Source organism: Macaca fascicularis, chromosome 3 (genome assembly GCF_037993035.2).
Source record: "Macaca fascicularis isolate 582-1 chromosome 3, T2T-MFA8v1.1".
NCBI lineage: Eukaryota > Metazoa > Chordata > Mammalia > Primates > Cercopithecidae > Macaca > Macaca fascicularis.
Window position 1 is genome coordinate 110,070,547 of NC_088377.1, and position 22,194 is coordinate 110,092,740.

General features: G+C 38.3%; 1 protein-coding gene and 1 pseudogene across 1 annotated transcript in view; one reads left to right on the forward strand and one right to left on the reverse strand.

The window, feature by feature from the left end:
- Positions 1-12,998, forward strand: part of MACC1 (MET transcriptional regulator MACC1) — a 198,518-nt gene extending 185,520 nt beyond the window's left edge. Inside the window, 1 exon segment of the mRNA XM_015447647.4 lies at positions 10,960-12,998. Coding sequence (XP_015303133.3) covers positions 10,960-11,172 — 213 coding nt within the window. The 3' untranslated portion in view covers positions 11,173-12,998.
- A 5,051-nt stretch (positions 12,999-18,049) lies between these two features.
- LOC102117119 (E3 ubiquitin-protein ligase TRIM68 pseudogene) lies at positions 18,050-19,507 on the reverse strand (annotated as a pseudogene).
- Positions 19,508-22,194: the final 2,687 nt, after the last annotated feature.

Sequence of the window (22,194 nt, forward strand, 5' to 3'; positions counted from 1 at the left end):
TTATTCAATACTTAGAAAAATCCACAGTATATTGGCCTAAGGTCATTCCAAATAATCTACAGAAATCTTACCTATGAGGTCACTTAACTAATGGGTAAATATATGCTAATTTCCAACCTCCTAATAAAATAGCCGTATAATTTTTCTCTTTGGGAGGAAATTCTTAAATATGATCAATTTACAAGTCAAGTAGTTGATTTCAAAGCACACTGATATTAGTTCTGGGTAGGGGGTGCAGAGCGGGGGAAGTGCACTGGGGCAGGGAGATAACCAGGTCTAGCGGTTCCTGGGCTGCTTTTTTTCCTGTATCTCATTTCCTCAGAGGGCACACACTGCAAAAATTGCCTTCTATGTGTGCCAATGCCTACAGTTGGGCTCTTTCACTTACTTTCTCTCCTTTAACTTCTTTCTCTTCCCTTTGTTCTATTTTTATTGTATCTTAGGGAGAGTTATCTGGCACTGACTCCGTGACAGGCACTGTTCTGGAAATATTACAAAAATTAACTAATGTAATCCTTTCAATAAAAACTTATGGGGCAGACACTAATATCTAAGATATAGAGAGGATCAGTAACTTGCTTAAACATACACAGCTAGAAAGTCCTGGAACCATGTTTAGAGCACAGACGTTTGACTTCAGAGTCCATGACTTTAACCATTGCACTCTGTCCATCACTGTTTAATATGGTGACTAATTTGCAGAGTCAGAAGGTGCGGCCAGGGTTAAGCAACTCATTTCATTTTATATTTGTCCTCTTTTCAGGCCATGTAAAGTAGCCATAATAGTATCAAAATTTGCCTCAAAATTAAATCTTTACCAAGCCTCAAGCTGATTAAAGAATTGAGTATATTAATAATACATTTGTCAGATTTTCTGAATACCTTAACCATTTCTTAATTTTTTCTAAGGTGAAGAAAAAGCCTCTCTTTGGACTTTTGAGAATGTCACTTTTTAAATTAACCACCTCCTCAAGTTAAATTTTAAGAAATGTTACTCAGTTTTTCTAATGACATGATAATACTACCAAAAAACAAAACTGTAAAGCTTGAATCTGATAATAAACAAAGTGTATTTTTCAGAGCATTTCTTTCAGGAAAAAATGCACTTATGCTATACAAAGATGTCATTATTGCCAAGGTTCTTCCGTGAAAGTTAGTGAAAATTTATTGGAGTTTTCTGAATATATTTAGAGTTTTAATTTTTTTAAAAAGGAATCAGTAGAATGTTAGAAAAATAGCTCACTTTTTAAATGTTGAATTTTACAAGGGGACATGCTGGGGATTCAGAGATAAAAAATTCACTGACCAAAATTGGGTGCTCCTCACTGAGCCTTCTAGGGATGATTACCACAAATGACAACAATTGTTCTACAACTCCCTCATTGGCCCCCTTGCTTAACAATATAGATTATGCTATTTTTATCTCGTTTAATTAGGACGCATATTCACTAAGGACATTAAAGTTTCACTTCCTTTCTTTCTTTTTTTTTTTTTTTTTTCTTTGAGATGGAGTCTGGCTCTGTTGCCCAGACTGGAATGCAGTGGCACAATCTCGGCTCTCTGTAATCTCCGCCTCCCAGGTTCAAGAAATTCTCATGCCTTAACCTCCCGAGTAGCTGGGATTACAGGTGCATGCCACCATACCTGTATGATTTTTGTATTTTTAGTAGAGGTGGGTGTTTCACCAGGTTGGTCAGGCTGGTCTCGAACTCCTGACTTCAAGTGATCCACTCACCTCGGCCTCCCAAAGGGCTGGCATTACAGGTGTGAACCATCGCTCTGGCCTTACTTCCTTTCTTAAATTACCTTTGCCCACTGGGCTCTACCTCAACCACAGGCACCAATAGTCCTGTCGAGAATGGTTTCTTATCCGACCTGCCAGAATGGGCTACTCTCCCAGTGGAAACCAGCAAAGTCTATGTTCCTCATGGTAATTTTTTTATATCAGAAACTACTCACCTGTAGAGATTCATAACTGGGAAGATGTATTTTAAGTCTTTTTGTAGTCACCATTTAATCAATGCAGATCTAATTTTCCTTTGTATCTTCTATTCACAACCTGTTCCTCATTTTCTGACTGGCTGCTAGAGAGTTCAAAGTACTTTATTCCAAGTCTAGATTAAAGATGGGAAAGTTGTTGATTTTCAAGCAGTTTTATTCATTTTCTATAAGTGTATGAAAGACTCCACATGGAATTCTTTCCACTTGTTTCGTATCTTATATCTGTGTCCTAGCCTTCAGTATTTAATTCATCCATACACTTAACGATTATTCTGGGTCTATCAGTTCTGAACATTGGTTTTGGAGCCATAAAAAACACAAAATATGATTATTTTCTCCTTAAAAACCAGGTTTTATTTTGGCCTGGGAATTGGGATAAACTGTTAATATTTGAATTGTTACAATATTTCTTAAAGGTATATGATTAGATGACAATGGTAATAGTTGTAATTTACCAAGTGTTCATTGTCAGCTAGTCATTATGAGCATTTTCTTTACAATATCTCTATTATTTCAATATACTTTGTAAGGAAAACATTATGGCCATCTGCTCTTTACATATATGTAAACTGAGGGTGAATGTATTTGTGTAATTTATCCAGTTACATGGCTATTAAGTGCAAGTGCTTAGATCCGAATTCACTTTGTCTTATATAAAGTCCTAACTGCTGTATTATACTAATGGTAAGTCCTTTCAAATTTAACTTATTTAAAAAATATCAAAGTGGTGAGGAGCAATTAGAAGACACATCCTAGCTTTGAAGGATGGGTGACCTTTGAGTAATTGGAGAGGGATAGAAGTAGACTTCAGTGCTTCTAAATATCAGTGAGCTTTAGAGACCACAGAGAAGATATGGCCAGGAGGGGAGAGTTCATTTTAATAATTACTGGGGGATGTGGTCAGGTACATATGTTGGTATCAATGGAGGGGAGTCTTCAATGACTACCAGAGCATAGAGGTTAAGATTCTTGGCTGGACTTCTGTTCCACCTCTATTATCTATTACCCCTCAAGCCTTGGGCAAATTACTTTACTTTCCTGGGAATCTATTTTGTGTGTCTGTGAAGTAAGGAAAATAATACTATCTTACTCATTGGATGTTTAGAAGATCAAATGAGATAACAAATGTGTAATATTTGGGACATTTTTTGCATATTGCTTTCACTAAATACATATTATTTATTATTTTAACAAAGAGGAAGAGGAAAAGGTGAATTTGACAACTATATAACATTGAGTAATTTTTGGAAAATATAATAAAATACACTTTTTTTTAAGTAATATGACTGAGAGTGCCTATAGGAAGAATGTAAGGAAAAAGTTAGCAATTATTTCAAGGTTTCTCATCTGAGAAACTGGCAGAATAGCAATGCATGGAAAAAAAATGAGATAAAGGCTTGGCTGATCAACTTATTTCTTAAGGGCTTAACAATATTTAATTTTCCTTGGAAATTATCTCTCGCAAAAGTTAAGAGAAATATCCTTGGGCTATACGGTTTTCTGGCTTACATGGCAACTTTTGGATTCTGCTTACAGGGATGTTGAATTATCAAGTTCTGATCGGGGCCTGGTTCAGTTCTAGCCTTGGTACTTAATTCTTTTGTTGGCTGTTCTTTTGAAATGAGAAATATATTTATAATTTCTTAGAGAAGGGAAAAGTATTATATGGAAATTCACATACCAGTTGTAAAATGTGTAGAATGATATCTCAAATATTCATTGTTTGAACTAGAGATGTGGCACCGTGATGTTATTCAGATTGCCATCGTCTACTCTGTACAATTCTATACTTGTTACAACCTTTAATTTCAAAAAGATACTCCATTTTGGGAGGAATGAGGTAAGAAAGCAAACAAAGCACAGTGAAATTTCTGGGGTAACACATTATATTCCTATGATTTTTGACTTAATTCTATATTATACACTGAAAATCAAATAGAAATAACAAGCATATTAAGTTAAACATTATTAAGAAAATGTAAAATGGATTTAAAGACACTAATTTTGATTTTAGGTTTTCTTTTTCAAGCTTTAGTACTAGGGAACATAAATAATAAGGCATTTCAGAAAACCAAAATCCAGCTATATGTAAGACCAAAATCAGAATTTGTGAGAACTGCTTAATAATGAAATAAAGTTGTGGCAATACTTTAATAAAATGGCCCTAGATTTATAGCAAGGTTACCTGGGTTCTTTTCCTAGATAGTTGACTGTGATTTTGTTACTTAACTTTAAACTCAACTATAATTAGCATTAATTGAGCACTTAGTGTGTGCCGAAAACATTTACATCCATTCCTTTGTACACTTAGCAATTCTTTTATAGCATTGGGTACACCTTTTTTTTTCTCATTTGCCAGAAGGGGAAAGCAAGGGTGTAAAGAAGGTTGATAGCTTACCTAAGATCCTGGAGCTACTAAATTAAGAGTCTAGATTTAAACCAAGTTGTGTGCCTCTAAATCCAGAGCTCTTGACACTATATTTTTTCATTTGTTTTAATGTTTACATTGAAAAGTTAAATTGGAGAAGCCCAGTTTCTTTAAACACTGATGTCAGTTGTCTCTATGAATATATGTTTTTGGCAGGGGCATGGGTGGCAGTGATGATGAGGAGGCAATGAGGAATCCTCCCAACTAGGAATTGGTAAGAATGGCTTAACTAGCAGGTTTTCCTACAATGTTTGACTATTTAAGCAGATGCACTAGCAAGGAATAGGTCCTCTGTCTTCCTCTAGCTCATGCTTAACCCCTGAAGTTCCAAGTGGTTATTCTTACCCAAATTTAGCTGGTTGTCCCCAATTATACTTTTTCAACAGAATATTGTGTCAAGTTTTAACCAAGCAGCATCTCCTTGGTAAGGACATAGGGGCCCCCAGATATGTTAGCCTCCCTTCTCTTCTGAAGACAACAGCAATCTTACCTTCAACAATATTTATGTACTTACTAGTTATAGGTAATGTTAAAGCTTACCTGAATATTGTAAATGATGTACTGAGGATAGAACATATGTAATAATCATTAAGAAGGCAACCTTGCCTTAATACTTCTTCAGCTAATGGTACTGAAAATGAAATGTTGTTCCTATAAGTTTCTGAGAAAAGTAGGTGGATTACTAATCCTTTAATGTGACAAAATGTAATTATCCAAAAGTAGTTAAAACCAATTGCATTCTTTTTGCTATTCATATTTTATAAGCTAAAAAAAAGACACAGAATGCTATGCTCAAATCTGAATTTCTTTTAGTCATGTTGCATTTCATTTTCTAGTGCATTATCTAATGAGTCTTACTGGCTTCTGGAAATGAGCACTCTAAATTTGGAAAACTATATATTTTTTTTGCCTTTATTCCTATTTAATTTCTTTTGGCATCCCCACTTACTACTTTTTATTGCTCCATTACTTTTTACTTTGTCCTCTAACACTGACAAGATAACCTAAGACACACTTCTTCCACACAAAAGCTGGAACTTTGGAAAACTGCTGAACTTCCTATGTTAAATACTTACTCACGCTGCTGCCCTTTTTTTTTTAATAAGGAGAAAAGCACATAGATGAAAAGTTAACAACTATGTGCCTTTATCAGCCTCACGCTTCCTATTTAAGAATGAAACTGCAACATCATGAAGTTACCATTAAAAATCTAAGAATAGCGTGCTGACGAGTTGATGGGTGCAGCACACCAAAATGGCACAGGTATACCTGCACATTGTGCACATGTACCCTAGAACTTAAAGTATAATAATAACAAAAAAAAAATCTAAGAGTAGAGGGGTAAGAATGCAGCCTATGTATTAAATATTTGTGATAGAAATGAGAAGGCTGAGAGTATTTTTGTGGTTAAGAATAATTTAACAACTAAAAAACAAACCCTCAGGAGCATGCTTTCCTTTTGATTTTTCGAAACACAAGTGCAGAGTTTCTGCATATCTTTTCTGAATCATAACATTGAGCAAGAGAGGAAGAACTATTTTTAAAACGCAGAATAGATACAGGACGACATAAATCTGGAAGAGATCTTGGCGGTCTGCAACTCCTTTCTAGCCTTCGGAGGATTAAATGTTAGTCAGTACAGAAAGAAAATTATTTATTCTACCCATTTTATTCCTTCAAACATTTCCAGAAAAGATGACTTCATTTTCTTTGCAACTTGTTACAAAATCTAGAATTTTTTGTGACCTAACTGGGTAGGTATTTTAGGGCTTAATTTAATAGAGTCTATTGTTAATTAATGTACACAAATTACCTCTTATGTCTCTGTCTTGGATAATATGTATTTACTTTTTAAGAAGACTAGAACGAAACGAGTTAATAAAAAATGCAGAAAAAATAAAAGTATCTTTAGAACTTGTGTCCAAATGTTCATATATCTATTCCATCTATTCCACAAAGGACAATCAAACAACTGATTAGCCTATTTATTATATTAATGAGACCTGGACTATTAATCAGATTTTGTTAAGGCAAAGCTCAAATAGAGATTTTTTTTTTTTTTTTTTTTTTTTTGAGACCCAGGCTGGAGGGCAGTGGCGTGATCTTGGCTCATTGCAACCTCTGCCTCTGCCCATTGGTTCAAGTGATTCTCCTGCCTCAGCCTCCCGAGCGGCTGGGACTACAGGCACGCACCATCATGCCTCACTAATTTTTGTATTTTTAATAGATACAGGGCTCATCATAATGGCTAGGCTGTTCTCAAACTCCTGACCTCATGATCCACCCACCTTGGCCTCCCAAAGTGCTGGGATTACTTGCGTGAGCCACCACCCCCGGCCTAGAGATTTACTTATTAAGGGAAAACATAATTCCCCAAATTTAATATTTTCTATCAGTGTATTAAGTACATAACTCTTGACATATGCTTTTGTTCCCATTCCTTCTCAATTTCTCATGGTACTTGCCCCTCTAATTTTGTGCCCTAACTCCATAATGATTTTAACATCTTTTTGTATTTATGTTTCTGCCAAAGGAAGTTAACCTTTCTTCTTGGGTGCTTCATATATGCTACCTCTTTAAGACTCATTAACCTTAAATTCTCCATATGGCAAAGCTAAGATTCAAACCCAAATCCCCTTGCCATCACAGAATATTACTTAAACTTTTTTCTTTTAAAAATACCTCTATTTTCTACTGCTGCTTGCTAATTTCCAAAATCCTGGATTTGCCAAGTTTTTCTTTATATTCCCACATTGTTGATGTTACAGGTAGCAGTGGAGGTAACAAAAAAGGGAAGTCCTGAGTGTTACACTGGCATATGTTTAACATCCAGCCCTGCAAAGGGAAAAACCCTAAACTTATAGCTTTTGTTAATTTTTTTAGTGTAAATATTCCAATCGGACATCATTTTAAACTACCATTGTGGTGTCACTGAACATGGAGTTGGGAGGATATCCAGGGAGCTTGTGTGAGCTGGCTCCAGCAAGCCAATGCGTGTCCTTTTTCGGATGTTATTATACTTCTTGGCTTTTGCAAGATGAAGCTTGTGATTCACTTTCTTTCCCTTTGACTCCAGCTTCTCCCCGTCCTTTTATTGCTTCTATTTCTCTCTTGTAGCCACTAATCATTGACTTAGTTGAGAATTAAATTTTGTATCCCTTTATTCTTTTCCTTGGCATTTTCTTCTACTCTCATGTGTTTTGCCGTCCCTGTAGCACAAGTGGTGCCAAACCCTTGTCTGTCCTCTCAAGGTCGTCTCCCCGTTCCAATCATAATTTTTTATCAGATACCCTCCCTTTTGCTTGATGCTCAGTAGGGCTGAAAATAACTCCTTAGCTTGCCCCTACCAAAAAAAATAAGTAATTTCTTCCCTATCTTTTTAAAAGTATAAATGCAAACTATATGCCAGATACTTGCTGAGGTATTTTGAACACAAAATTTGGGGATGATTATCCATATTTTATAGATTAAAAAAATTCCAACCTGAGATAACTTGATTAGTTTATCAAACTGACCTATCAAACAGGCAATGGAACTCAGATGTAAACACAGGACTCTGACACCCAAACCTATCTTTCTTTCCATTATGGCATCATGCCTCTCAGTGAATGGAACAATCATTTTTTTCTCACACTGATTTAAAATATGCAAGTAATTTTTGAGTCTTTCTGTTATTATCACATCCTATTATATCCATTGTGCCAGTGTTTGTGCAAGTATCTATCTCCTTCCTATGCTATAAGCTTCTAAAAGCAAGAGTCATGCAATATTCATCATTTTATTTCTTACTATAAGAAAATTTATTGTAGTGGAGGGTACTCAATAAACCTTGATTTAATAAGTGAAATAGTTAATGAACCATGATAATGTTGAATATTTTCATTGTATTTATGCTCTCAAAGCGTTTCTCTATCATCTTTATTGAGAGCTACCAATGATTTTTGTATATAGAAGATGAAATTTTTCACCAAAGGAATATTCAGGTTTAATTTGCTGCAATGAGGAGGAAAACTGGAATGCAGAATATGCTCATATTTTAGTGTAAATCATAAAGTTTATCAACGCCCTTTTGTTTTCAGCCCAATGCTCTTTTACCCATTTCTAGCCGGATTATGGTTTACACTCCAGGGAATCTCAAATTGGTTTAGGGCAATATTCCCCCTTGCATTTCAGACAAATTCAGGGGACTCTTGGGAAGTCTTTACACCTTCAAAAGTCTTAATTAGGGCCTGGGACTCAGTAATGTACCCAAATTTCTCTGATTTGCAAAAGCTGTCGACACTACTCTGTTGTTAGTGCAAATTGCCAAATGTGAAGATGTTACATGGTGCTCTGCATAAGTGCATGAGTAGATGTGTCATTGGACCTTTCCTGAATCTGTAGTTTCTATTTTTTGCATCACCTCTGGCATTTCCTGCCCTTAGCAGCACGGAGGAGCTGCTTCTTGATTGAGTGTGCCTAAGGGCTTTTCTATACATAGCAAATCATAGTCCTGCAGCAAGATTGGCCATAGATACAGAGCTTTTCCACTCATGAAAGTAGGTGGGGCCATTTTGTCTGCCTCTGACTATAAAAGTATTTGAATCTGTAGTGTAGTGGACAACCCAAAATAAAATTACCCGTTTATAATTCTTGAGACATCTGTTTTCTGCGATGCTTTACGCTAATCTACTATGCCATCCCCTTTTTACAGAAATGTTTTAAGTTGCTGTTTATCATAAAATATCTCCAGATACATCATTTGTCAGACTCAGTCACTAACGGACTTAGAACAGTCTTAGAAGCCTTTAGCTATAAACACCATTATTTTAAAAAATACGTGACAATTTGAACCAGTTCGTTGAGCATCAGGGACTTTTAAGTGAATGGAAGGTAGTATCCATGTCTCAGAGATTTTACAGACAGAATATACCCACTACAGAATAATCTATTTGTTTAGTGATTCTTTGCAACTAAGCAGTGACAACCAAGATTGAATCTGACAAAAAGGTTCCATTATTATGTCTCAACTGATACTCCATTGTTGAGAAACTAGTGGCAATTGTACTTTGAGAAGTTTGGTTTCAATGTACATCTTCAGAAATGTAGATGAGCAGATACCTCATTCACATTCTATCAGACATAGAAGATAAATTATTAATCTGGTTGGTGAGGGTAAAACTTACATACAAAAATCTGAGGTGAATTTTGTTGCTGCATCATATACCGATATGGTATAACTTTGGTAATTGTCTTTTATTCTCTACCTTGCAAAATTAAGCTCTGTCAAGACAGATGAGGAAATGGGTTGTCATGGCTTCCCAGGAATGTCAATTTGGACAAATAACATCAAATTGTCCTTAGAGCCTTTTATGTGGATTGAATCAAATACATAATGGAACTCCCTATTTAGGTCTTTAATTCTTTTAACTTTAAAATTAGACTGTATGAGGATGTTGGAGGATGGTGAAAATTATATGCCAAGGCTTTAGTTCACGTGATATCACTAAACTGTGATAGAGTTTCTACTTTAAAAGGGCAGTTCTGCATAATATTTAGCTCATAGTCTGTGTTCCTATATTTTGAAAGTGATAGAATCACAACCAAATTAGTTCAGTGAACCCCCCAAAATAAGCAAATAACTAAGCTTATATTTCAAATATTCCAATTATAAGTGTAGGGTTCATTTTGTTGTTTCCCTAGAGAAAATTCATTTTAAGCTGTTGTGTGTGTGATGTGTGTGTGTCTGTGTGTGTGTGTGTATGTGTGTGTGTATTTTACAATTTGTCTTATTTGGTCTGCCTTTGTCTCTATTCTCTCTCTAGCCTGGTTGCCTTGGTTACCATTACATATATGCTTGTATGTGAAGTTTCTCTTTGACGTACATTTATTTCTATGGAAACAATGACATCATTGGTATGGGTAGGTGCTTAGGAAAAGCAAAAAGAAGCAGCATTGAATATTGGTTTTTCTTTGGATTATAAAACATATCATGAAAGAAATGTTTTAAATTCGAGAACTGTATTTTTGCTTTCATTGTGACTTGATCAAGAAGCTAGATTTTTGCTTGTTTATAGACTTGCTCAAGTAAAATGATTTAAAATGTTAAATATAGTATCTCTCCCTTATATATTATTTGGTGTCATAAAACTCACCACAGATAGGTATAATAACAATAATAATTAACCTTAAAAGTCTCTCAAATATTAAAAAGGCTATCTCAATAACATTTGTTATCATCAAAAAACTGTGCAAGGAATTTTATATTCACATTAAGGCAACAGCAATGTATAGATGATGGATCAATGGAAAAAAGGCCCCACTTGTAGTTATTATTTTTAAAATCTCTAGTTTTAAAAATACAAGGATATAGCAGGAAGCTGATAGTTATTAAACCATATTTTCTATGACATCAAATAAGTTCATGTATAATTGGCATTCCGTTTTCTTTTAAATCTTAAGAGGCTTTTTACATCTTTTTTTTAAAAAACTATTTTCCTCTCCTTTCTACTTCCACACTACTCCAATCTATTTTTTTTTTTCCTTTATAGATGATGTGGAAGCCTGCCTATGATTTTCTGTATACCTGGAGTGCTCACTATGGAAATAACTACAGAGACGTATTACAAGACCTTCAATCAGCTTTGGACAGAATGAAAAACCCTGTGACCAAACACTGGAGAGAATTAACTGGAGCTTTAGTACTAGTAAATTCTTTGGAGATTTTGAGAGTAACTGCATTCTCCACTTCTGAGGACGTATAGAAATAAAGGGTGTGTTTTTGATGGGAGGGAAAATAGTAAGGGGAAAATGAGGTAATGGTGTGTGTGTGTGTGTGTGTGTGTCTGTGTGTTTGTGTGTAAGAAAGAAAGAATCTCAGAAAAGCATTATACTATTTTCCTTCATGTTCAAAACCAATTTTGTTTTCTGATGAAAACACAGCCTAACTGATAGCCAAGATGGGTTTTATCCTCCAATATGTATTTTTGTGTATGTTTCAAACACAAGTATTAGGCTGCTTTGTTCTTAGAAAGAAAAAAGAAAAGTACCCTCTCTCTCTTTCAGTGTTATTTTAAATTTACTAAGTTAAAGCTGTTTGAATAATTACATCACACAGATATCTGGGTAAACTAGAGGCTATCAACATGAACAAAGCAGTGTTCCCAGGAGGCAGCTAGAAAGAGGGGAAGCAAGCACACACCCTGTGGCCAGGCATGGCTGCCTGCTTTCCACACCTGACCTCTCCAGTTCATCAGTGGGGTTCACCAGCATCACCCCCATTTTTCATGTGAAGAAACTAAGGAATGGAGAGAACGTCTGAGGCTACATAGCCAGTACAAAGTAGGTTTTCTGCTTGAAAACCTGTTTCTATTTCTTTTTAAAAAATCATACTGCATAACAGAATAGTAAAAACAAAATGCATGTGAAGACCTACAGGGAAACAGATGCCGTTTCGTTTTAAGTGAGACTTGCTACTTTTTTTCATCATCTCTTGAAAGACTGCCAGAAGGAAAATACGACTTATCAGAAATCTGTTGTCTGCACGCACGGACCTAGTGTTTTCATCAGCTTCCTTCAGCATCTTGGGACCTCTCTAAATCCTACCTAACTTGGGACTTTCTCTGCAGGATTATAATGTAAAATAGTTCTTTAGCTCTTGGGGATTTTTAATAATATGAGTTATTAAAAACAACCACCACCAGAAACTTGATTATACTGTTGAGTAGAGAGGTCTTGACCACCGAAAATACTGATATCTTTATGTTGGCATGCTGATGCAAACAAGTGTGTGTGTGTGTGTGTGTGTGTGTGTGTGTGTGTGTACCACAGTGTTTTATAAAGCACAGCCTAACTGATTATATAGGACAAAAATTATATAGGACCCTAGGTCAGTATAAATGCTAATGGCTGGCAAAGTTCACAAAGAGATGTTCTGTGCTTACTCATCTGTTCAATCTCTGGTTGCCTGCCAGTGTTTATGTGTGTATTTGGGCAGTCATTCATTTATTGTCATTCAGTCAATAGGCAGAGTATATGTGTCTATTTTTTGGCAGGCATATAGATGCTTGAGGCTAATAATGGGGAAAAAACCGGCATGAACTCTGACTTTAGTAGTGCTAAGTGATAGATAATTTGAAAAAATGACACCGTTAAATATAAAATGGCATGCATAATAACAGTTGCAATGGGGAGAGGCTGTGATGCTACGACATATAAACAGAGATATGCCATCATATGAAACTGGAAGTAGGGGTGGGTCAGGGAAATTTCCTCTTGGAAAGAAATAATGAACCTGAAGGAAGAGTAGGCATTGTCCTGGTGTGGTGGGGTGTAAGCGGTGATCCCACAAAGCACTGAAGCTCTTAGATGGGTGGGAGCTGAATAGGTGCAGGAAGCAGGGGTGAAGAAGTGAAAGTATAAAAGATTCAAGGATGAGATGAGGATGGAGCAAGAAGAGGCCACATTAGGGCCATTAAAGCTGCTAGAATTTAAAAAGAAAACACAGCCTCAAAGAAATGTGGGTAAGCCAAATAAGGATTTTGTTTTGGGAACCTGAATAAAAGCTGTCCATTTGACTGAAAAATAAAAACAGAATCTTTTTAGAGCTTTTAATATACCCACCCTGGGATATTTGGTATGCTGGCAATGATAATTCAAATTGGGATTTAAGAATAATCTTGGCCGGGAGCGGTGGCTCACACCTGTAATCCCAGCATTTTGGGAGGCCGAGGCGGGCAGATCACGAAATTAGGAGATCGAGACCATCTTGGCTAACACGGTGAAACCCAGTCTCTACTAAAAACACAAAAAAATTAGCCAGGCCTGGTGGCGGGCGCCTGTAGTCCCAGCTACTCGGGAGGCTGAGGCAGGAGAATGGCGTAAACCCGGGACGCGGAGCTTGCAGTGAGCCGAGATCGCACCACTGCACTCCAGCCTGGGCGACCGAGTGAGACTCCATCTCAAAAAAACAAAAACAAAAACAAAAAACAGAACAAAACAAAATAAAACAAACAAAGGAATAATCTTTAGGGCTTTCAATATTTATATTTGATGATAAGGGAACACAGCCTGACCAAAGAATTATGTACACACATTCAAAGACAGAATTTATTTTAATTAAAAAAAAATTATGAGAGAAGGAAAAAGAAAACACGATTTTTACTTTCAGAACACAATTATTTTTAGTGGTGATTTTGCTTTATTTAGAACATTCTTGAAATCTTATTAAGATGTCAGCTAACCAGAGAATTTTGGGAAGGGATAGTGGGGATTAATAACTGGGTTTTTCCGGGCTCCAAGATCTGAGAAAACAGAGATCTTGTTAGCTGATTAGTGTAGTAAGATTAAATAAATAATTTCAGGTTTACATTGCATCATGTATTATGATTGTGATTGAGAATAATAAGAGTTTAAAAAAATGAAAAACAAGATTTCTGTAATTTAAGGATGAAACAATGGCTTAAATATTAATACACACAAATATATTTCATAATCTTATAACAAATCCTTCCAGGGGAAATTTTTTTTTTTTTTTTTTTTTTTTTTTTTTTTTTTTTTTTTGAGCCAGAGTCTGGCTCTGTTGCCCAGGCTGGAGTGCAGTGTTTTGATCTTGACTCACTGCAACATCCAGCTCCTGGGTTCAAGCAATCCTCCTGCCTCAGCCTCCCAAGTAGCTGGGATTACAGGCATGCACCACCATGTCTGGGTAATTTTTGTATTTTTAGTGGAGACAGGGTTTCACCATTTTGGCCAACTGGTCTGGAACTCTTGACTTCAGGTCATCCACCAGCCTCGGCCTCCCGGAGTGCTAGGATTATAGGCATGAGCCACCACTCCTAGCCTTCCAGAGGAATTTTAAGCCCATGTCCAAATATTCTATTTGTATAAATATATTCTAATTTTTAAATAAATAGTTTCTATTTTCTGAACTTTATATTTTTTCTTGCTATAATGGGTTTTCATAATCAGAAAAGATTAAATGAGTAATCATGAATTGCCTTTAATATTTGGCAGTAAGTCAGTGAAATAATACGGCACTTATATCCAATCTTTGACATCATTAAAAGCATCAAATTCCATTAATCTAAAACTTCTTTAAGCATTTTGAAGGTAGAAAATGCTTACATGGTTCTTTCAGTTCCTCAGGCTTTTTGTCTAATGATGCATGACTTAGGATAAGATTTTAATTCAGTGCCCAGCTTGAAACATAATAATTTTTCTGTGTAAGCCACAGATCCTCTACTTCCTTTGTGTTAAAGCCTTTATATGAAACCATTAAGGAGGAGCATTCAATAGTGTATCATTAACTGTTCATACTAATAAATGGTTACAGCACATTTTCATGGCCTGTAATGTAGAACATACTATATAAAGTTTTCAGTTCGGGGATGACTAGGTTTCTGGAAGGAATAGAATGCTAAATCAATGGATGGCACTGGGCTGAGAAACATTGCTGCTACTAATCAGTCTTGAATGTGTGACATGAACATACAATAGAGAAAATACAGACATTCAAATTTGTATAATGCTGTAACTGGAAGTTAGAGGACTTGAATTTTTATATTCTGCTACTGCAAATTACGTTTTCCTTAATTGTTTATATCTAAGGAATATTTGAGGTAATATAAAAGAAAAAGAGAATAATGAACAATGATGTCACTGGAGGCTTTTTACATTAAAATAGATCATTTTTCTTCTGATACATAGGTAAATCCCTCCTCCTCCTTCTGTATGAACTTTTCTCCCACATGTTGCTGTATGGTTTAGTGAGAGTGAAGTTCTAAAGAACATCAATATGATTAGTGGGATAATCCAAAGACATTTTTTTTTTTCAGAATAAAATGGCATGTCGAAGGTTCATTTCTTGCATATATATTTACTGGTCCACAATACAAAATAAAGTGACTGCATATACACAGGAAACTTGAATTTATACACATGTAGCATCTGATATGTATCTGATGTTCAGCATCAAGATTTCACTGAATGTTGTAGAAATGTGTATCTTTTGCATGTATATTTTACATTGATTTTCTAACTATGTACATCTAGAAAGTTTTAAGCCCAATAAATAGTTTTGTAATTTTGAGTAGTAGCATCAGTTTATGTGAGAGGAAGTAGAGATGGAGAGGTTGGCACTGGGTAATAATTAGTAAGGCCAAAGGAGAAAATTTCATAGTAAATATTATTGTTGTTATAATGAGTACAGCATGAAAGGCTTCCTCTACAAGACACTAGTCTAGGAGTTGAGAGCCGTGGTTTCTAATCTTTGTCCATTATTCCCTATGAGACTGTGGACCTGTCACGTGGCCTCTCTGGTCTTCAGTTTTCTCACCAGTAAAACAAGGAGCTTGAACCAAATGATCTCTAGTGTTCCCCTTGGGTTTAAATGTCTATAAATGTTCAATGAGTAGAATGTATTGTGTTTTGCTTTGAGAAAAGAGAATGTGAATTAAGAGTAATAATTTGAATACCAATTATCCACATTAAAATAATGTCCTCTATGTGTGAGGCATAGCACATTTAGCACACATACCTAAGCACACTAAGCACTTTACAAATATCCTCATTTATTCTTTACATAATCTTTTTGAAATCGAGTATGTAATATGCACTGTTTTTGAATAATAGGTGACTTCCAGCTATTTAAAACAAGCTAGAGTATGGTGCTTGAGTACTGAGTTAGGAGGTCAGCATTAGTTTCACCAAGAGCTTCTCAAAGCACGCTGCCAACCATGCTCCAGTCTCATTTGCAAGGCCTTAGACAAGGCAATCATTATGGCAGTGGTTCTTCAACTGCAGCAGCAGCAAAATGATCTGGGGGGCTTGGTGAAACAGACTGCTGGGCTCGACCACCAGAATTCCTCATTCAGAGGGTCTGGCCTGATCACTTGCATTTCTAATCAGTTCCCAGGTGATGCAGATGTTTCTGGTCCAGGCACCCCAGTTTGAGAACCACTGTATTAAAATTTCCTTCATCTCTATAGAAACGGAAAGATTTTTGGTAAGTCCTCTAATTTGCTTTAAGATAAATGAGATTTCACCTAACTCTTTTTTTTGGTGGGGGGGCAGAATGAGTTTATTTCTCCAGTTTAGCCTGTTTTAACTCCTACATACATGAACAGCCAATACAATAAAAATAAAGTAGAAACACAATATTTAGTATTCCTTATCATAGCCATTTGAAGCACCTTTCTGCCTAAAAGGCTCAAGACTGTCAGGAGAGGCCCTGAGACAAAGGCATTGCTGTAAGATGCGGGCTGTATGTAGCGCAGTGGCAAGGTCACCACGTGCAAAATCTGTGGCTTGCCTGCCTCTGTGCCTCAGATGGAACAAATGCATGGGATGGATCTGGGATCTATACAACAGCTCCATGAGGCAGGACAATAATATGAGGTTTTATGCTGAATTACACCCATTTTCCCAATGAGGACACATAAAACCTTCCAAACATGTGACAAGTTTCAGACCCAAATATAATAAATGATGTACAGGCATGTGACCTGTGAAGTGAATTTGTCAACCTTGTTTCATTTGAGTGTGAAAAATGCTTTATAATTTTTATAATCTTATCTTCAGCAGCTTTGTAAGAAATAACTTGCCAGGCATGGTGGTACACGAGGTCAGGAGATGGAGACCATCCTACCTAACATGGTGAAACCCCGTCTCTACTAAAAATACAAAAAAATGAACCGGGCGTGGTGGCAGGTGCCTGTAGCCCCAGCTACTCGGAAGGCTGAGGCAGGAGAATGGCATGAACCTAGGAGGTGGAGCTGGCAGTGAGCCGAGATTGTGCCACTGCACTCCAGCCTGGGTGACATAGCGAGACTCCATCTCAAAAAAAAAAAAAAAGAAAAGAAAAGAAAAAAGAAATAACTTGCTCCATTAAGGCCATTTCAGTTTCCTCATTCATAAAGTGAAAATACAAACTAAGGCTCACATGTTTTCTGATCCTGCCACGTAGAGAAAAAAAGCAGGACTAGGACACTGGTCTCCTGGGAGTCCAAGGGACAGTGATTTGCCCAGGTTGTGCTCAGAGAGGGAACGGCAGTGGGGTGGCTTGGGCAGGTCTGTGTCCCGCTGCTGCACTGAATTTCTCTTGCCAGGTGGTCAGAGAGTGCGGGTCACATAAAGGTTGCTTAGTTGTAGCAAACCTCAGGGGAAGCATCCTCTGACTGGCCACAGCACAACAACCAGCTCTGGGTATGGGCAGCATTTTTTTGGCCTCTTGGGAAAGCCTATCTGATGGTGTCCTGAAGATTGTGTCTACTTCATCATCCTCACTGACTTAACTGTGACACCGGACAGGAATAAGGGAAGAGGGGGGTTGGCTACTCCACGGACAAAGTCCTGATCCTTACCCCAACAAGTCACCTTAGAACTGGTCTGATCCTCACCATCAGCCCTGTCACACTTCCCTCATGGGGTGCAGTGCTCATTTGACTGGGCCTCTGCTTTTTAAAATAAGTGGTTTCATGACAGACTTCAGCCTGGTAGCAATGACCAAAGGATCAGACAGAGGAATCCTTGGATTCTGAGCTCAGGTCAGTTTCAGGAGATACCTGTCAGTGGCTGGGTCCTCCAAGCCCCATGGGGGCCAGGCCCAATTCCAAGGCCTCTCTGGTTAGGATGGTAGCCCTCTTAGTCTTCCCCATCCAGGGAGCAGATGGCCAGAGGAGCAGTGTTGTTGGGTCCAATGCTGTAGCAAGGACTAAAATAGGGTAGGAGGCGCCCAGTGAAGGGATAGCGGGGGAAAGCGAAGATGTGGGAGCCATAGTCAGTCACATTGTAGAAGGAAATGTCATGGGCCTCATAATCCACGAAAATCCCCACCCGGCGAGGAGGGACTGGCAAGGACAGGAGGGGGTACTCATCGGTGCCTGCCCGGTACTCATTTCTCTTCCTCAGCCTTATCACCCAAAATCCATAGCGGAGGGACAAGTAGACCACCTCCTTCCAGTCTACATTTGGCTTACATACTCCCAGGCCCCACTCAGACCTATCTCCCACCTCCACCTCCTAGAAGTGCCGGCCTGAGGAGATGCACTGGCTTCCCAGGACAATATTATAGCGGTAAAATCTCTCAGGATTGTCTGGCAGTTTCTCGTTGGTGTCTCCATAGTGCACACGTTTTCTGTCCTCAGACACGATGAGACGGGAGTAAGCAATATCTGGATCCAGGCGCACGTCAACTACATAGGTCTTCAGGATCTCTCTTAGCCCCAGCGCACGGCAATCTGTCTTCAACTCCAGGGAGATTGGTTCTGGCCGCTGCAAGCTCCAAGATTTGCTCCTGTTTAACACTTCCTGAATATCCTGCAACATTCAGCCGACAGGCCTCTGCGACCGCTCTTTCAACTCTGCAATCATCCTCCCCAGGACCCGGCTCTGCTGGATGAGCTCACTATGGTTCAACTCCAGTTTCTGCATGGTCTCCGCCGCCTCCCATTGTAGGCTGGCCAGAGCTGCTGCTACCTCTGCCTCCAGCTGCCGATGTGGTGGCTGCTTTTTCTCTAGTAATTGCTGGTATTTCTCAAACTCCCATATAATACTCTGTTTTCGGGTTTCCACCTGTATCTTCCAGGTGGCAGTTCGTTTCCTTTCATCAACTTCCAGCTTCCAGGCCTCTTCTTGCTCTTTCTTCAGATGTTCGAGGGCCTCATGAAGTTCCCACTTGTCCTCCCAGGCAACATCCTCCATTGGCACAACACTGTGGCCCTCATGCTATGGGGACCGGCTGCAGGCTTCACACATTATCAGGACATCCTCTTTGCAGAACATCTTCAGTTTCTCCCCATGGCGTTCACACAGATCACCCTTCAGCCCCATTCCTGGATGTAGCCTTAGCAGACGGACTTTTTCTACAACATTGGCCAGCTGCCAATTAGGCCGTAGGTTCCTTGGCTGGACAGGAGCTCGACAGAGGGGACAGGTGTAACCCCAGTTCTGGGATTCTCCTGGGATCTCCCACAGTCCGGAGAGGGAGCTGTGGCAGACGCTGTGGCCACAGTCAATGCTCACGGGCTCTCTCAGGAAGGCCATACAGATGGGACAGGCCACTTCTTCCACAATGGCTTCCACCAAGGCTGTGGGATCCATGGTTCCTTCTTACACCCTCCTCAGAGCATGAATGAAACCAGGGAGAAGTAGTAAAGGCTCCCTCCTTGGCCCGGACTGGCGCTTCGCGGCGGAAACTCAAAGTGAAGAAGACGGGTTCGCAGCCTCCAGTGGCCCAGCGTCAGAAGCGGCCGCTCCCGGTAGCTCAGCACTTTGGGCCAGAGAACGCCCGAGGCCCAGAGCCCAAAGCTCGGCAGCGGCAGGGCCCATATCCCGCCGATTTCACCTAATTCTATTGGAGAAATCGTTTTAAAAATTGTACAAAAGAACCAAAAATCACTTTATATTAAGGCTCCATTTCTAGCAAGTGAACTTTTCATGAGTTAATAAAGGCCTACAAAAATACTTTTGATTGTAAAAGTAATTAAAATCTCTGTGTTTCATTTAAAGAGTAAACATTTGAATAAAAATAAGTTAACAATAATTTGGGACATTTATTCAGCATAATTTTAAGATAATTTTACAAAATATACATAAGATTGCATTTGTTTCTGTAGAATGTCTTTGGAAAAAGCCTTGTTTTCCCTAGTGTGTCATTTGTTGAATTTCTTGTTAAATGTAATTTTTCCCTTTGAAAAGAATGTTTTTGATCAATGTGTTCAATACAGCTATCTATATGCCTGCCTTCATTGTAGAATTAGAAAGTGTTAATAAGGTGGTCAGATGTTCTTTCCAACGATCATATTCCACATTTAAAGAGATGGCAACTGAGAAGAGGTGGCAAGCTGAACCACCTCACTTTGAGATTAATGTAGCACATTTTATCCTCTGCCACCATTTCCTTGTTAATTGTTTTTCTTTGGGTGATTGGAAGAATCTATGGCTTCCTTTTTTCTGTTCTTAAAGATATCAAGACTCTGCCCTTTTGTGACTGGAAGTAGATTTTAAATGTTCCTAATATTTACATGCTCACTTAAACTCAATACATGGAATTTACTGGGGCATTTAACTTGTTCATGAAAATATAGTGAGTCGTTGAAGAATCAAAGCTTTAGTTAGGATTGAGTTATTGGTTTTACTTAAACTGGTTCTACCAAACTCAGTCTTTTAAGCAGAATCTGGAATTGGCAAGTCTGATGTAATGTTTACCTTACACATATTAGGTTAAATGACTTAATAAAACCAGCTATTGCACCCCTTCTTAGCAGAGCAGAAAAACCCATTCTATGGATTTACTCCCAGGAAATATATACTCAATGCTCACTCAGACGTTTTACACCATAATGAAAAATCAAGAAAGGAGTGAAGGGGAGATAGGGAAGAGTTCGATTATGGTCTAATGAAAGAAGGCTGCCTATTCATGACAATGGAAACTCTGTCTTCTCTTTGTGTTGGCTTTTTTTTTTTTTTTTTTTTTTTTGCAAGATCTCCTTGTCTTACCCAGGCTGGAATGCAGTGATGCAATCATCACCTGGCCTACATCCACCTTCCAAGAGTAACAATGCTCCTGCTCCATAGTGACCTTCCAAATCTTACATAGATTTCTCTGTGGTCAACTCTAATCAGCAACACTCAGAGACACTCAGTGAAGAAAGCCCTGGGAAACATTTTTTAGTTTAGCCAAGGGGAAATTACAAGGCCACGATACCCTGAAACTGGAACATGAGGAGATATGAGGCTAGAGCTTCTGCAGCCATTTTGTTCCCAAGAAGGGAAAGCCCAGAGCTGCTGGGCAGCTTTGTGGAGCCCAGGGATGAAACTAATACAATCAAATGCAGATAGGAGAACTAACAAAACACAAGTTTGATCACACGCTTCAAGCCTTGGATACTGGAATGCCTGAAATTGCCTCCTGGAGTTTTTAGTTGTGAGAGACAAATTCTTTGTGCCTAATCCAGTTTAAAATAGGTTTTCTGACACCGGCTCTCGAAAAATGACTGATAAATGACAATTTTGATGTAGGGCTGCTGCGTTTGCTCTAGCTGAGGTTTCTTAAGTGTTTTACAAAACAATCTTAGATAGCATTAAATCCATCCAGGAGAAAAACAAACAGTTACTTGGTATCTTTTTATTAATCAGGTAAAGAGAAAGAAGGAAGGATACTGTATTTTCCATTTGTAAAAAGACCAGGCCAAACACTGTGGCTCATGCCTGTATTCCTAGCACTTGGGAGACCAAGGTAGGAGGATCACCTGAGGCCAGAAGTTTGGGACCAGCCTGGGCAACAGCAAAACCCCATCTCTACAAAAAATACAATTTAAAAAAATAGCTGAGCATGGTGGTGCACATCTGTGGTCCTAGCTATTCAGGAAGCTGAGATGAGAGGATCACTCAGTCTCAGCACTATTTGCTGCATCAGGAAATCTTTCTCCCTCAAGTGCAATTCAAGAAGCTAGTTTTCTGAGTCCTTAGTATGAGACTGGCAATGGGCCTGCTTTTCTATAAACTTCTGCAATAAACCAAATGATAAGTAAATGGAACTTCACAGGCAATATCTGCTCTTTGCATACCACTTTACAAATTGCTGATGACATGACGAAACCACCTACAACCCTGTTAAGGCCACACGGGCACCTGACCTAAGAGGACCAGAAGCAGATTTCCTATGACTTCGATCACTCTCAAGCAGGACCTATAACATAGTAGATGCACTTCACCTACTGCCAGAAAGAAGCTGAGGGGAAGAGAGGGACAGAGGAGGAGTTCCCAGAATGCTTGATTGTGAACAT